The sequence below is a fragment of the Tupaia chinensis genome, unplaced genomic scaffold (assembly GCF_000334495.1).
Source record: "Tupaia chinensis unplaced genomic scaffold, TupChi_1.0 Scaffold146837_1, whole genome shotgun sequence".
In the NCBI taxonomy this organism is placed as follows: Eukaryota; Metazoa; Chordata; class Mammalia; order Scandentia; family Tupaiidae; genus Tupaia; species Tupaia belangeri.
In genome coordinates, this window is record NW_006206691.1 from 2,448,242 (window position 1) to 2,462,914 (window position 14,673).

At 37.8% G+C, this 14,673-nt stretch overlaps 1 protein-coding gene across 2 annotated transcripts in view; it reads left to right on the forward strand.

Annotated features, from left to right (window-relative positions):
* CTNNA2 (catenin alpha 2) overlaps positions 1–14,673 on the forward strand; it is a 917,008-nt gene that overhangs the window by 612,506 nt on the left and 289,829 nt on the right. For both annotated transcript variants that reach the window (XM_027768558.1, XM_027768559.1), the window contains exon 3: positions 10,235–10,387. In XM_027768558.1, coding sequence (XP_027624359.1) covers positions 10,235–10,387 — 153 coding nt within the window. The remainder of the gene's footprint in view (positions 1–10,234; positions 10,388–14,673) is intronic.

Below are 14,673 nucleotides of genomic sequence, written 5' to 3' on the forward strand. Positions count from 1 at the left end.
TAATACATTATCAGTTACTTAGTGTCACAGTACTTTAGTGTAACAGCAGTTCAAGGGCCTATAGCATTAGCATTTGTTGCTCACTAGTCTAGGGTGGTCACTTTTTTAGCTCTGTCATCTGTTAGGATTTGATTATTTTTGACTAATCTAGGATGGCCTTGACAGGGATGACTGAGGTGTCTCAGTACTGTCCAACATGTTTCTTACCTTTCTCTTGGAACAAGCCATCTAACCTGGGCATGCTTTTCTTATGGGGATGGCAGAGAGCAAGACCATGCAAACCCAGTGGTGAATGGGCCTTTCTAACCTCCTCATACATAATGGTGGGCAACATTCAGTGGACCCAGACATGCCATTTGACAAAGCTCAGAGTCATAGAGGGTGGGCATGGATAGAAGAAGAATGAGAATTTTTGCATTAATGCAAAAATCTACTACAGTGATCTAAGTTTGTCTCAGTGCTTCTTATCCTAAGAGTGAATTAGGCTCTTGACTTTTATCCTGACTATTATCAGCACTCAAAGAGGAAAATTTTAGAGACCCAGGACTGTTGATCTGGCTAAACTAAAGCATCAACTGCATGCACGTAGGTGTTGCTAAGGGTGACAGTTTAGCTTTTAATTAACCTAGCAGACCTGAATTGGATTGTGGAATAGATGAGGGAGGAGGAGAAAGGCTGATGAACTGTTTTTTGTTTTTGTTTTTTAAGAGATAATTGATTTCATGAAGAAAAGTTACTGGTATCCCAATTAAAATGATTTTGCTTCATAGAAGATAGTTGGTGCCATCAAGATAATGGCCAAAGAATTTTGTGTTGCTCTTTCAAACAAAACAAAATAAAGCAAAAATGGTGATTGTTCTCTAAATCCTCTTCAGCAGGCTTCAAGAATGTGGTGCCTCTGCTCCCGCACCTGCCCCTACACCCAGCCTGAACCATGAATGGCGTCTTCATTGCCAGTGGACTCTGTGTGTGGGTGGTACCTTAACTTTATTAAAGTGGCTTTGGGTGGATTACTGCATTGACTGATTACCTTAATTGACCTTCAGATAGCTAAAATTTGCCTGACTTAATGAGGCTGATTCTTGTCAATTACCCTAGGCTGAATGGCTCCTGGCCCAGTCATGTTGTTACTTTGATTTTTCATTTTTAATAACAATTATACCCACAAAGCTTAAGGAAATATGGTAAAAAATGTCAATCATCATAAAGAGCCGGGAGCAGCCATATTCATGGAAAAAATTAGGGTTTCAGTTTTTTTTTTTTTTAATTTGCCAGAGAATGAGTGTGTGCTACCGAGAGACAGAGAGAGAGAGAGAGAGAGAGAGAGAGAGAGGATGAAGGTGGAAGAAGGAGGGAGAAAGCATCTCCCAATGGGGCATGATCATACTGTAATGCCTTCTCTTCCATTTCTTTATCCTGTTGGGATTTGAGGCATGCAGGAATGAACCCTGGTGTGTTTTTATTTTTCTAGGATTATTTATTTAATTTTATTTATCATTATTATTCTTTTAAAATTTGCTACAGAGCATGGGGGCTCACCAGGGAGAGATGGGGGTAGGAAGAGAGAGAGAGAGAGAAAGAAAGTAAGAAAGCAAGCTGCCAGGTGTGGGACTCAAACTGTGGTTGACCCTAAAGGGAGTCTAGCGCCTTAACCACTGTGCTACCTGCTGGCACCTTGAGCCTATTTTAAATCATTCTGTCCTCCCAAATTGTATGTTGGTTGGTAAGTCTTGTATCATGGCAGTGAAGAACTTAATGCTTTTATTCTTAAGAGGATTTTTCCAAATATCTGTTAAATGACAGGATAAATGTTAAATAGGTAGTTTTTAGTATCATCAGCCAAGCCAACACTTGTATGTTATCTTTTATTTCCAAAAGTCAAAATGACACTAGGTTGCTCAGATGCCAGGTCAATTCTGCCTAAAGATTGGCAGGCAAGGAGTTTCCACTGCAGGGAAGGTTCAGCAAAGAAAGCAAGCTTCCTTCCTGCAGGAGGTAAAGCATTGATTAATACTGGCTACCTGGAGCACCATGTTGAGAAGGATTATGAAGTGGTATTTGAACTCAGCTTAAAACAGTGCTGCAATCGATTAATAGTGTCTGGTGTGGGCACAGAAAGGAAGAGTTGCAGCATACTTGCCATTCCCCTGCTACTTCATAGTTTCTGGTCTTGCTCCTTACAAACATTTCTTTACCTTTTACTTATTTCTTACAAATACATCTCATATTTTTCTACTTTCCATCCATGCTTGAGTCTCTGAATTGATGTTTTCTCAAATCTGTTTTTCAGAGGCAAATTTTTGTTTCAGGGGACCAGCATCTGAATTCATTTTTGTGTGTTTAGGGAATTTCTCATTCTGTGAATCTTGGTATAAGACGTTAAAATGGCCAGGATACTTGTTTTCCACAAAATACTTTGCTCCCAGCACCTCCTTCTTGTGCTTTTACAAGTAGGTGTGGACACATGATCTAGAGTTGGAATCTCACCCAGATAAAAACCAGATGAATCTGCCTAGGATGTTATTTTTTATGTGTATTTATTTATTTATTTCATGAGTGAAAAAGGGAGTTACCCCAACAGGATCCAGATAACAGAGTCAACTCTCTGCTTCATTCAGCTAGGAGAACAAGCACAAGCGTGTCTGGAGTGTCTAGGGAGGTCTTTGGATGCAAACCCAGGACTTTCCTGTGTGTCTTCAGCTCCCAAGAGATTGTATTACCACTGTGTTACTGTGGCAGGTCCTCCTCAGGTCTTAGAATCAAAAGATAAGGACACAGAGATACCGAGTATCCTAAATTTTCTGAATTCTGTCTATTCTAGGAACTAACAAGGTGATTTTATGCTTAAATCAGCCAGAATTCATTTCTAATTTTTGAGACTTAAGGACTTGATTGATACAATAGATCTTAAGGTGTGCGTGTGTTCCTTAGATTTTATTGTGGGGCAAGGACCTCATCAAAGCATCTTAATAAAATGAAGATTTCTGATGAAAATGTAGATTTGGGGTGGGAACTTAGATTTGCATTTCTGATAAGGTCCCAGGAAATGGCAGTGATCCTGGCCTGTGGCCCATGCTTTAAGCAGCAAGAATCCAGGAAAAGAAAGGCAGGCTAAAAGAAGGTCGAGTTAGCAGGAAATTAAAAAAAAAAAAAAAAAAAAAAAAAAAAAGGTCTGTTTTGGGATTAAATTAGGGCAGGCCAAGTACTGTAACTAATACATTTTTCAAAATGTACAAAGCTTCCCACACAGTAGAATCATATCTTAATCATGTCATAATGCGTGTTTAGTAACAGGGCACTAGGGAGCTGTCTTCTGTGTATTGAGGGCCCAGGATAATTGCCATCTTCAGTTCATGGCTTTTCAGGTTGCCTTGAGGGTCATTTATACTCCACAAACATGAAACGAACATGAAGGAATATACAGGAAAAATGTTTGTTTCAATTTTAACTTTTTCACTATAAGATAAAACACAGAGAAACCAGATACTATATATATTTTATTGAATTATTATTCTGCGAATGCTCTTACCATTACCCAGGTTAAGAAATAGAATTCTGGGGTCCAGCAGGTGGTGTGGTGGTTAAGGTGCTGGACTCCCACATGGTTAACCACGATTTAAGTCCCAGACGTGGCTTGATTTCTCACTTTCCCTTTCTCTGTCTCTCTCTCTCTCTCTAGTGAGCACATGGACCCTATGGCATTATTTTAAAAAAAATAATGATAATAGTAACAAAATTAAATAAATAATTCTTTAAACATTTTTTTAAAAAGAGAAATAGAATTCTACCAGCCTGCATGGAATCCCTTGCATATACTCCTCCCCCCTTCCTCCAAATGTAGCCATTATCCTGATACAATGTGCTCACTTCCTGTGTTGCACTGTGGTTTTTATTACTCAGTGCTTACCTTCAGATGTTATAGTTGAGTTTTACCTACTCTGTGACATGTGTCTTTTTGTCTCTCTTAGACTCCTGCATCCCCTTCCATCCCTTTCTCTTGCTAATCATCTATCTATCTATCTATCTATCTATCTATCTATCTATCTATCTCTGTATATATGTTTTGTGCTAATCATCTATTGATAAATGTTGGAGACCTTGGGTAGTATGTAGATTGGTTTGGTTTTGTGGATTGGACATGCATAGTACTGGGCCATATGCTTTTATGTCCTCTGTATTTTCTCATTTCCCTAATTGCCAGAAGGAGAGAGAGGGAGAGAGCACACACACCCTTCAATGGGGATTGATCCACAGCATAATCCCTCTTCCTCCACTTCCCTCCATCTCTTCTTGTCGAAATTCTGCATACATGTGCACACACACCCAACCTGCTCTTCCAGTCATCGTGCTAGGACTTGAACCGTGGTCAGTCATGTGGGATCCAGCTCCTAATGCACAGTTTTTAACCACTGCACTATGGGGCCCAACCCCATCCTCTATATTTTCCTCTGGAAATACCAAGGATATCTAGAACTTCTCCCAGTTTCTGGTTTGATCCATTGGGCAAGACTCTAGTAGAGATTGTGTTGTTTCACCAGAAGGCACATGATGTCTGGTTGTCTCCTATTCATGTGATGTTTTTAACTACAGTTGTTCATTGCCTAGATTTGGTATTTCATTAGGAGTTGCAAAGTGGTAAGATTTTATCATTTCATTTTCATTTATTAAGCAGAAAAAGTTCATAAACAGAGGCTTTTCTTGTTGTTTAGAATTCCAGTTTAAATAGGAAAGACAAGATATATTCTTGATTCTTTCAAGATAAATGAATTGATTTCTTTTCACCAGTCATCCTCTGAAGGTGAACAATTTTTTTTTTATAATCATTATATAAACTCATGAATTTAAACATATCGATGAGTCTCAATCCACTAATATTTTATCCTTCATGAAGGTCGAATTGTCTCATCTTTGTCCCATCCGAGCTTCTTGAGTTATTTTCACATGACCATGTGGTCTATTGATCCTGCCTCTAGGTAAATTTCCAAAGGAAATAAAGTCAGCATCTCAAAGACACATGTGCACTTCTATTTTCCTTACAACATGATTCACAGTGGCCAATGCATGGAAACAACCTAAGTATCCATTGACATTTGAATGAATAAAGAAAATGTGATTGCAGGTATATATAATAGAATACCATTTGACCACAAAAAGGGAAATAAGCCTGTTGTTTGACATGTGTGGTCCTGGAGGGTCTTATAATGCTATGTGAAATAAGCCAGTGAGAGAGAGAGAAAGAAATGCACAATGGAATCATGGGTAGTGTAAAAACAAAGAAACAAGTCATAGAGAAAGAATAGAGCAGTGGTTGCCAGCGACGAGGCTAGGAGTATTGAAATGGGAAGATATTGGTCATCTTCAAAACTTTTGTTAGAAGATAAGTAAGTCCTGAGGATCTAATGTAAGCAGGGTAACTTTCATGAATATATATAAATTTGCTGAGAAAGCAGATCGTAAGACTTCTAAGCCAAAAAGAAAATCAAATCTAACTATGCGAAGTAATGGATATATAATATATAAAATTTTATTTGTCATTTATACCTAAATAAAGCTGAAAAACAAATCCTATGTGTTCCTATTGATATTCCTAATTTAGATCCAGTATTACAGGTTTTTTTCTTAACTTTCTTTCTTCCCACCAACAATCCTAGTTAGCGGAATCACAGAAGATGATGAATTACAGTCTCGAAATCAATTATTTGCTTCATTCCACCTTTAAGCACAATAGTGTCACAACAATAATATCATATTATCAGTATACTTAAAATGATGTAAGAAAGAGAAAATATTTTTATATATTCAATTCCCTTTCTCCTCCCAGTTTTACAATGCTGTAATATGACTTCATTGTCATAGCACATGAAAGTCTCATATCATACTCTCTACCATTCAGTCATCATTTATTCTGAGTTCCTCGAGTAAGCATATATCTGGTACTCACTGTCAGTCTTTAGGTTGCTGTTTTTTTCTAGTGTAGTTATTGAAGCTCCTTCTCTAGCAGACTCTCCAAGAAAGGCTAACGATATTCGCTGAGTTCTTGCATGTTGATAAAATTTGTGCCTTACATCCTTCAAGGTCAGTTTGTTGGTTATGAATTCTTAGCTCATACTATCTTTCCTTAAGAATCTCATTTTTTAATGCTTTGCTATTGAAAAGTCTGATGACTAATTCTCTTTCCTTTATAAACTGTATACCCTATTTACCTAAATGCACAAAGATTATTTCCCCCATATTTCTCTAGAAATATAGAAAAATAGTTATATTGGATTATGTGTTGGTTGATATTTTTGGTTCAGTCTATTCGGGCACATTATGTGTTCTTTTAGAATAAAGTTCTTTTTGGGACCAGCAGTTAATGTAATGGCTATGTCGCTGGACTCCCATGTAGTCAACCACGGTTCGTGTCCCAGACCCGGTGGCTTAAAACTCACGCTGGGCGCATGTGTGTGTTTGCCCAAGATCCCAAGAAGAGAATGGAGGAGAAGGGATTGCGGTGTGGCCATCCCCCCTGGGGAGTGATTTCTCACTTTCTGTCTCTCTGTCTCTCTCTGTCTGTCTGACGAGCGCACACGCCCTATAGCAAAAACCTCTCAAAAAAAAAAAAAGATTAGAATGAAGTTCTTTTTTTTTTCCAAGATTAATTTTTTTAAATGAACAAATAATCATTATATATATTTATGGGGTACAATTTTGAATATGTATACTTATAGAATGATTATATCAAGCTGATTAACATATCTATTACCTCACCTCTATTTTAATAAGCATTGTAAAAAAATCTACTCTTAGCAATTTTGAAACATATAACATATTATTATAATGTAGTTTTCAGTGTATTCATGTATTCAAGGAAGTTTTTATCAATTAAAATGTTCAGTTTTCATTCTGTTTTCTTGTTTTGACTTTCTTCTTAAAGGGCTGTGGTGGCCATAAAATATTTTTTGTTTTTATCTTTAATATCTGTTACCTTTTCTACATTTATTTTTAAAAAATTCTTATGGATTTAAATTTTTTTCTTTTTTGCTCTTTTTATTTCTCTTAAGACGTTTGCTGATGTTTTTGTTTATTTTTGTTTAATCTTCTTGAAGTGATTTTTGTTTTTAATTGCCAGAAGGCACATTTTCTCATGAGAGAGAGAAAGAGAAAGCGCCCTCAAGTGGATTGTGGTCACGCCATAAACTCTTTCCTCCATTTCTCTGTCACATCAGTATTTTGAGCATGCACGCACCAACACACACCAGGCATATTTTCAAACCACTGGGGCTGGGATTCAAACTGTAGTCTGCCATATGGGATCTGACTGCCAACACACAACACTTAACTGCTCTGATGTAGGGCCAGCTCTGAGATGATTTGTCTTTTCATTTATAAATCTTGAGATTAATGACATAATTATTTAGTTCTCTTTTTAAAGCGTTTTTTTGGTATCGGTTGGATGTGTTCATCAGAGAGACAAGAGAGACAGAGAGAGAGAAAGCGAAAAAGTAATCCTCTAGGGGGGGATGGCCATGACCCAATCCCTTCTCCTCCATTCTCCTTGTGGGATCTTGGGCACGCATGCACATATGCCCAGCGTGAGTTTTGAGACACCAGGTCCAGGACTCGAACCGCAGTCAACAACATAGGAGTCTAGTGACATAACCATTACACCATCTGCTAGTCCTTTTACTTCTTTTATTATTCTACTTTATGTTGTTCTATCACAGCTTATATCATTTTCTTTATGTCTCTTAATTAATTTGAAACAGTAGTTTAATCTATTTTATAGGCATATCTTTTTGGCCTGGTATCAGAGTAGGTAGGGATTATTCTCATTTTTCTTATAATGACCTTGTATAAGAGTTGATCTTCATAATTTTAAGTCACTCACTTTTTGTAAACATTTAGAAAGTGACTTGATACAGATAGCTTTTCTAGCTTCACAGAGCTCTCACATTTGTTATTGATATTTGATATTAAAAATATAATAGCTTGATTGATAAGATAGTCTGGCTCTGCTCATTGCTCCATTTTATCTGGACTTTTTTTTTATCTCCATTGTCCCTGTCAAGTTCATTTTTGATTATGTTCCCAGTTGTTTGTCTGCCGTGTTAGACAATGTTTGGAAGGAGAGCCATGGTAGATCAGTTTAGTGTTCACTGCACAATCTCCTTCAGGCCTTCTTACCATAGGCTCTGCCTTTTGCTACCTTATGATCATAGATGAGTTATTTAATTTTTCTAAATCCCAGTTTCTTCATTTCAAGAACTGATATAAGAATAGTCCTTATCGACTAGTCTTACTGAAATGAAATAATGTAGAACATAAAAGTCTTAGCTGAATATCTGGCATGTGACCTTATTTATTTATTTATTTATTTATTTATTTATTTATTTATTAATAGGGTGTGTGCAGTTACTGGAGAGAGACAGAGTGAAAGTGAAAAATTATTCCCCAGGGGGCATGGCCTTGTTGCAATCCCTTCTTCTCCATTCTCCTCTCAGGATCTTGAGCATGCATGTACATGCACCTAGAATGTTTTTTAAAGTGCCAAAACCACAAAATTGCCCATGTGGGCTCCATCCTCCTTCACCACCACACCACTAACTGACCCTCAGGCAGTACTTTAATATATATCACCAAAGAAGTAACTAAGTAATGTTAACTTCAAATAGACTTTATTATATCTTATATGGTGAAATGTCATACCTACTTCATAATTAAACCAAACTAAGTCATACATACAGAAATTCATACCTTATGACAATTAGTGCAAAAAGGAATTGAGAGTTGTCCATGGTTCTTCCTCTTCTGACCAGCAACAAATGTGCCTCCTATTAAACGATTCAGCTGAATATTCCTGGACAAGATCAGTTGTTTGGAACATATACAGATTGTTTACCATCTTCTCTTATGTTTATTTTTATTTGTATCCTGTATACTTCCAGACGATTATAAACTGAGGTGATTGTTCAGGGACAGCTTCGTTTTATTTTCATGCAGCTGCCCTGCTTTTGTACTTTAACAATATGGGGATGATATGTAATTACGTATTGTTAGACAATCTGAACCTGTTTATTTTTACTTACTTTAAGGAATAATTGTAAATATTATTTCTGGAGCACAGAAATTATATCATCATAGCACCTGGGTAGAAACATTTTTAAAATTTTTGTTGTTTTTATTTTTTTTGCAATAGGCATGTGCACTTACCAGAGAGAGACAGAGAAAGAAAGAGAAAGTGAGAACTCTCCCCCAAACACACACACATATACACACAGGGAATGGCCACGCTGCAATCCCTTCAACTCCATTCTCTTCTCAGAACTTTGGCATGAGCACACACGTACCTGTCACGTTTTTCAAGTCGACATTCTCCTCTCAGAACTTTGGCATGTGCACACACGTACCTGTCACGTTTTTCAAGTCGCCAGGTCCGGGACTCATACTGACTGTGCCATTGGCCATGTAGGATCCAGCCACTTCAATCAATATGCCACTGGCTGGCCCTAGAAACATTTTGAAATTGTTGGATGTTTGATATTTCTCTACCAAGGACAAACAATGGATCTAGAAAGGGACAGGAGGGTGCAGTGATTTAGGGGGAGATGTCATGGCTCAGCTCTTTATTCTCGGTTTTCTCTACTTACTGGTAGATGCCTAGATTTCTCCTTTTTCAAAGAGCCGGGGTTCTGGAACTGCTTGCATTATGATTCCAAACCTCTGGAGGGGGACATTTGGGTCAATGGATGAGAAGAGATCTTTGATAGGAGAGAGCCTATCAAAGCTACAGGCCATATATGTAACTTTCAAGTTGCCATGTCATACATTTAATTCATAGACATCCATCACTCATCACTGTCTGTTTTCACTTGATGTGATAAGCACTAGGAAAATGAAAAAGAGGCCGGGGCCAGATGGTGGTGCCGTTGTAAAATATGATGCTTTGTGAGGCAGACCCTCATGGAAAAGTTACGAGTTCATACCAGGGACCTCCCTGAGTGTGTCTGGGACACAGGTGGGCTAACAGAAGCTGGGGGTAAACCAGAGCATGTGGACCTTGTTGGCAGTATGCATCTCTCTCTGTCTCTGTTCCCTTTACTCATGGAGTAAACAAATATGAACTTTTTATATATAAAAAAAGAATGGCTTAGAAAGAGAGAGAGGACATCATCACCATGGGTAATGACAACTGAACAGTAGTCTTTAAAAACTGACATTCCTTAACTGTGCTTTGTTTTTCTTTTCACCATAGCTTCGGAAAGCAGTGATGGATCATATATCCGATTCTTTCTTGGAAACCAACGTTCCCTTGCTGGTTCTCATCGAGGCAGCGAAGAGCGGGAATGAAAAGGAAGTGAAAGAATATGCCCAGGTTTTCCGTGAACACGCCAACAAATTGGTGGAGGTAAGTCACGGGAGGGCGGGAGAGGAGAATGGGCCAGCAGGTTTGATCCCTAAATACAGCTCTGCATTGCAATACAGAACTACCCTACATTTTTCTTGGAGAAATAAAATCCTGGAACCTTTTTCTTTTCTTTACCTTCTGATTATTCTATTCCTTTCAAAAGAAAAACATTATCACTAATACTTCTTTTCTCCAGCTCACAGTCTAAGCCTGCTCTTAAACATGCCTGCCAATTTCCCTAAACAACAGGCAGAGGCTGAAACAGAAGTAGATATTCCCAGTGCTGAATATCAGCTTCGATTTGAGGGAGTAGAATTCACACTGCCAAATGGAGGCTGACAAGCTTCCTCTTCTTCCTCCTCCCTCTCCTCCTCACTGTACCCAGAAACCTAAGTCAGCTCCCTCCAGTGTGAGTTTAGAAAAAAAAGCCCACTTTCCCCAGAGAGGTTTAGATTCCTGGCAAAAGATCTTGGGGGCAATACAAGTGTTAAGTTTAGGGTCACAAGTCTAGTTTATCTGTTAGAAAAATCGTGGGAGTTGTTTTATACATGCAAACTTGTATAATCTAGAAAAAGATATTGTTCAAGAGAAATGATAACTAGACTGTATAAATTTAGAAGCTGGAAACCAACAGCTTGGCAAAGATGGGATTAATGATACGAGGCCAAATAGAAAAGAGATGTTAAGCAGGAAATGTATGTGCTGAGGAAAAGAGCCCAGGATTGGAGTGAATCCTGGCCATTCTAGGGATTGGTTATTAAGATCAGGTTCAAACTTGGGCAGGCTCCGAATGCTCTTCACCACCACCACCATCACCACTGGAGTGCATTCCTACTTCAATTCAAAATAAAGTAAAATCACTCAAAATGATAACTGAAACGAAGGTAATTGTTTTTGTTTTCTGAGAATGGCAAAATTAAATTCTTAGTGAGTTTATTAAATGTAAAATTCTCTGTTTTTTCTTAGAATGGGTAATGGGAATGGTGCTCATTTGGGTTGTGCTCTACGCTTAGTTTGCTCTTTGGGTGATCTGCACTGTCTACCTCTGTAGACACCCAGCCACAGGAAGCCCTCCATCAAGCCCCTGGTTCTCTATGACACAGGCTGGGCTGTCTTTCAGTAGGGCAGTCAGCAAGTTCTGTGAACTTACTACCTTACTACTTCCGACTTTCCTACAGAGAGTCTTGAGGCCACACCCTCGTAGAGCTAAAAATATGATCTTATTTAAAGTACCAAGGCAGTCTTTATGGTTCTGTCCCAATTTCCAGTTTCCACCCACCATCTTCCAAGAGATCACTTGACTACTGAGAAATTCAGAGCCTTTCCAAGGTTGACCTTGGGAGCACTGATGACCTTCAACCTTCACATGTTGAAAAGGAGGAGACTGAGCTGGGGGTGAAGGGGAGGTTAGTCAGAAAGAAGGAAATGAGGAAAAAAGAAAAAATGGTGAGCATGAATGTTACAAGGTTTTAAAATAGTCACATGTAATAAAATAATAATGTTAGCACATGCATATATCTCCCCATTTATGTAATTACAGTGTTTCTGAGAGAATTGCTGAATTTACAGAAAACATTAATTAATGGTGTGCTGTAGGCATGTGGATGAAGAAAAGACCATGAATTTAAAGTTGTGTGATAAACCTCTTCGTTCAGCCTTTCTATAACTCTATGTAGCAGATCATATCTGAAATTCAAACCGAATGCCCCATGGAAATGTGAGGCCAGGGTCAAAGAGCCAGCTTTATGCATTCATCGTTCTCCAGTGGTAGATTCTGGATACATCGCATCTCTCCTCATCCCATCCCTAGGATCCACTACAGGTGAATCCAGCCACTTACGCGATCCTTGATTCTCTACTTGAGAATATTATTGTGATTATATTTCTTCTTTTCCAATCCCTATGCCTTGTTTTCTCTTGCATTACTTTACTGGCTAGGGCCCTCAGTATAATACTGTGATAATAGACAGTTTTGTTATTCTAGATCTCATTGGGAAGATTTTAATACTTTATCATTAATTATGTTGTTTGTTCTAGATTCCTTGCAGGTATTTTTATTAGATCAAATTAGTTCTATTAACATATTTGCTTAGAGAGTTGTTTTTTTTAATTATAAGCATAGAATTGTATCAAATACTCTTTCTGCACACTTTGAGAAAATTATATGAATTGTCTTTATTCTCCTTTAAAGATCTTTAGTATCTAAGATATGTTTCCCTCTAAACACGAGTTGGGAATTATTTCTTTTTTCCACTTCTTAAAAGTGAGTGTGTTAGACTGGTATTATTTATTTTTTATATTTGAAGAAATGAATTGGGGGAACCAGCAGTTAGCGTAATGGCTATGTCGCTGGACTCCCACGTAGTCGACCGCGGTTCGTGTCCCGGACCCGGTGGCTTAAAACTCACGCCGGGCGCGTGTGCGTGCGTGCCCAAGATCCCGAGAGGAGTTTGAAGAAATGAATTGGTAAAGCAGTATGAGCCTGGGGTTTTAAGGAAAGGTCTAAAAAACTAAGATTATTTAAATTTAATTTTTCTTTTTTGGTCAGCTTTAAGTTGTCTTCTAGAAATTTATTATTTTTATTTACTAATTGATTGGTGTAAAATTGTCCCTAAAACCTTTATGTTTTCTATTTAATGTGAGGGGAGCTGTATTGCCTTTCTCCCTTCCTCCCCTTTTTCTTTCTTCCTTTTTTCTTCTTTCTTCTCATATTGCTATTTAATGTCATCTCCCTTTTTCTTCATTGGATTTGCACATATTGCTAATTAGTGTCATCTCCCTTTTTCTTCATTGGATTTGCAAGTAGTTCATAATTTAAGATTTTCTAAAAGATTTTGTAGGTTTTGTAGATATTTTTGAATTTGCTCTTATTTATCTTGGCCCTTACCTTTATGTTTGTTCTTTGTTTTCTTTCAGTGAAACTTGCTCTTCTTTTTATAACTTATTGAAATGGATACTCACATCATTGATTTCTAGGCTTTCTAATTTAGTGATATATGCATTTAAGCCTATTGATTTCTTTCTAAGCTATACTTTAGTGTGGCTGTTTAATGTATTATTTTCTTTTCTTTATTGTGGGGTGTGTGTGTGTGTGTTTATGTATATGTGGTGTTTTTAGACAGAGTCTTGCTGTGTTATTATCTTCCTGCCTTTGCCTCCCAAGTAGCTGGGACCACAGGTGTGCATAATCATACCCAGCTCATTAGCGTGGTCCAGGAATGTAACTTGGGCCCCCCATGCAGCATGTAGTATGTTACCACAGCTGGATCATGTCTGGTTATTTTCTACTCATATAATTTTTAGCTCACTTATCCATCTGTGTCCAGTGTACTTGAAACTTACCTCTTGGATCCTATTTCTTTTCAAGGATTTCTCATTGATTTTTATTTTAAAATTGATTCTAGTTCTTTAGTAAAATTCATTATTAGGTCATCTTCTTTAAAAATAAATGAATCATAGTCATTTTAAAGTTTAAACCAAAAATTCCAAAATTTTGGTCATCTTCGTTTCTCTGTTGTAGTGGCCCCACAGAGGGTAACCCCCACAACCCCAGATTGGCTTGGGTGTGAAAACCAATGATTCAGCACACCTCACAAGAGAGTCTGAACAGGGTTATTACTCCACAATGGGACTTCCAGCTGCAGTAGAGCAGACACCCAAGCTAGTCCTCAGTGGTTTGAGCAGAGAAGAATCAGTAGTTTTAGTTATTATCATGTTAGGAAGAATGGCAGGGGTCAGGGTTTCTATGTGGAAACTAGAATTAGAATGGTTTAACTTTCTTGGTGTCACCAAAATAAAAACAAAAACAGAAACTTTTTTTTTTTCTAATGAACTTACCCATTTGTGGGGCAAGATGGTACTGGAAGAGGGACTGAACTTAAAGACTTTTGGCAGACATTTAAGAGGGAATAAGATGTAGTGACAATTCACTCCCAATACCTCACAAATGACTGGAAAATGGCATGTTTCATTTCATTGAGTTTAGACTTATATAAATAATTTAGTGTGGAACTCTTTGAGGCTTTCTGAATGGAGATAAACTTGTTTCTATATTTTTATTGTTCTCAAGGTTGTGCTTTGTGATATTCTAGATAATTTTGAATTAATGGCAAGCATATATATGGGAAAATATAGAGGATCTGGATAATATTTTCTCCTTTTAGCGAGGACTCACCCTATCCTCTGTGGGGCAACAGAGGCAGACCATCTCATTCCAATCCAAGAGCGAAGTGACTTGGGGTTATTTGTGGTTTTTCACAAGTCTAGTCTACTTTGCTTTAATGCAG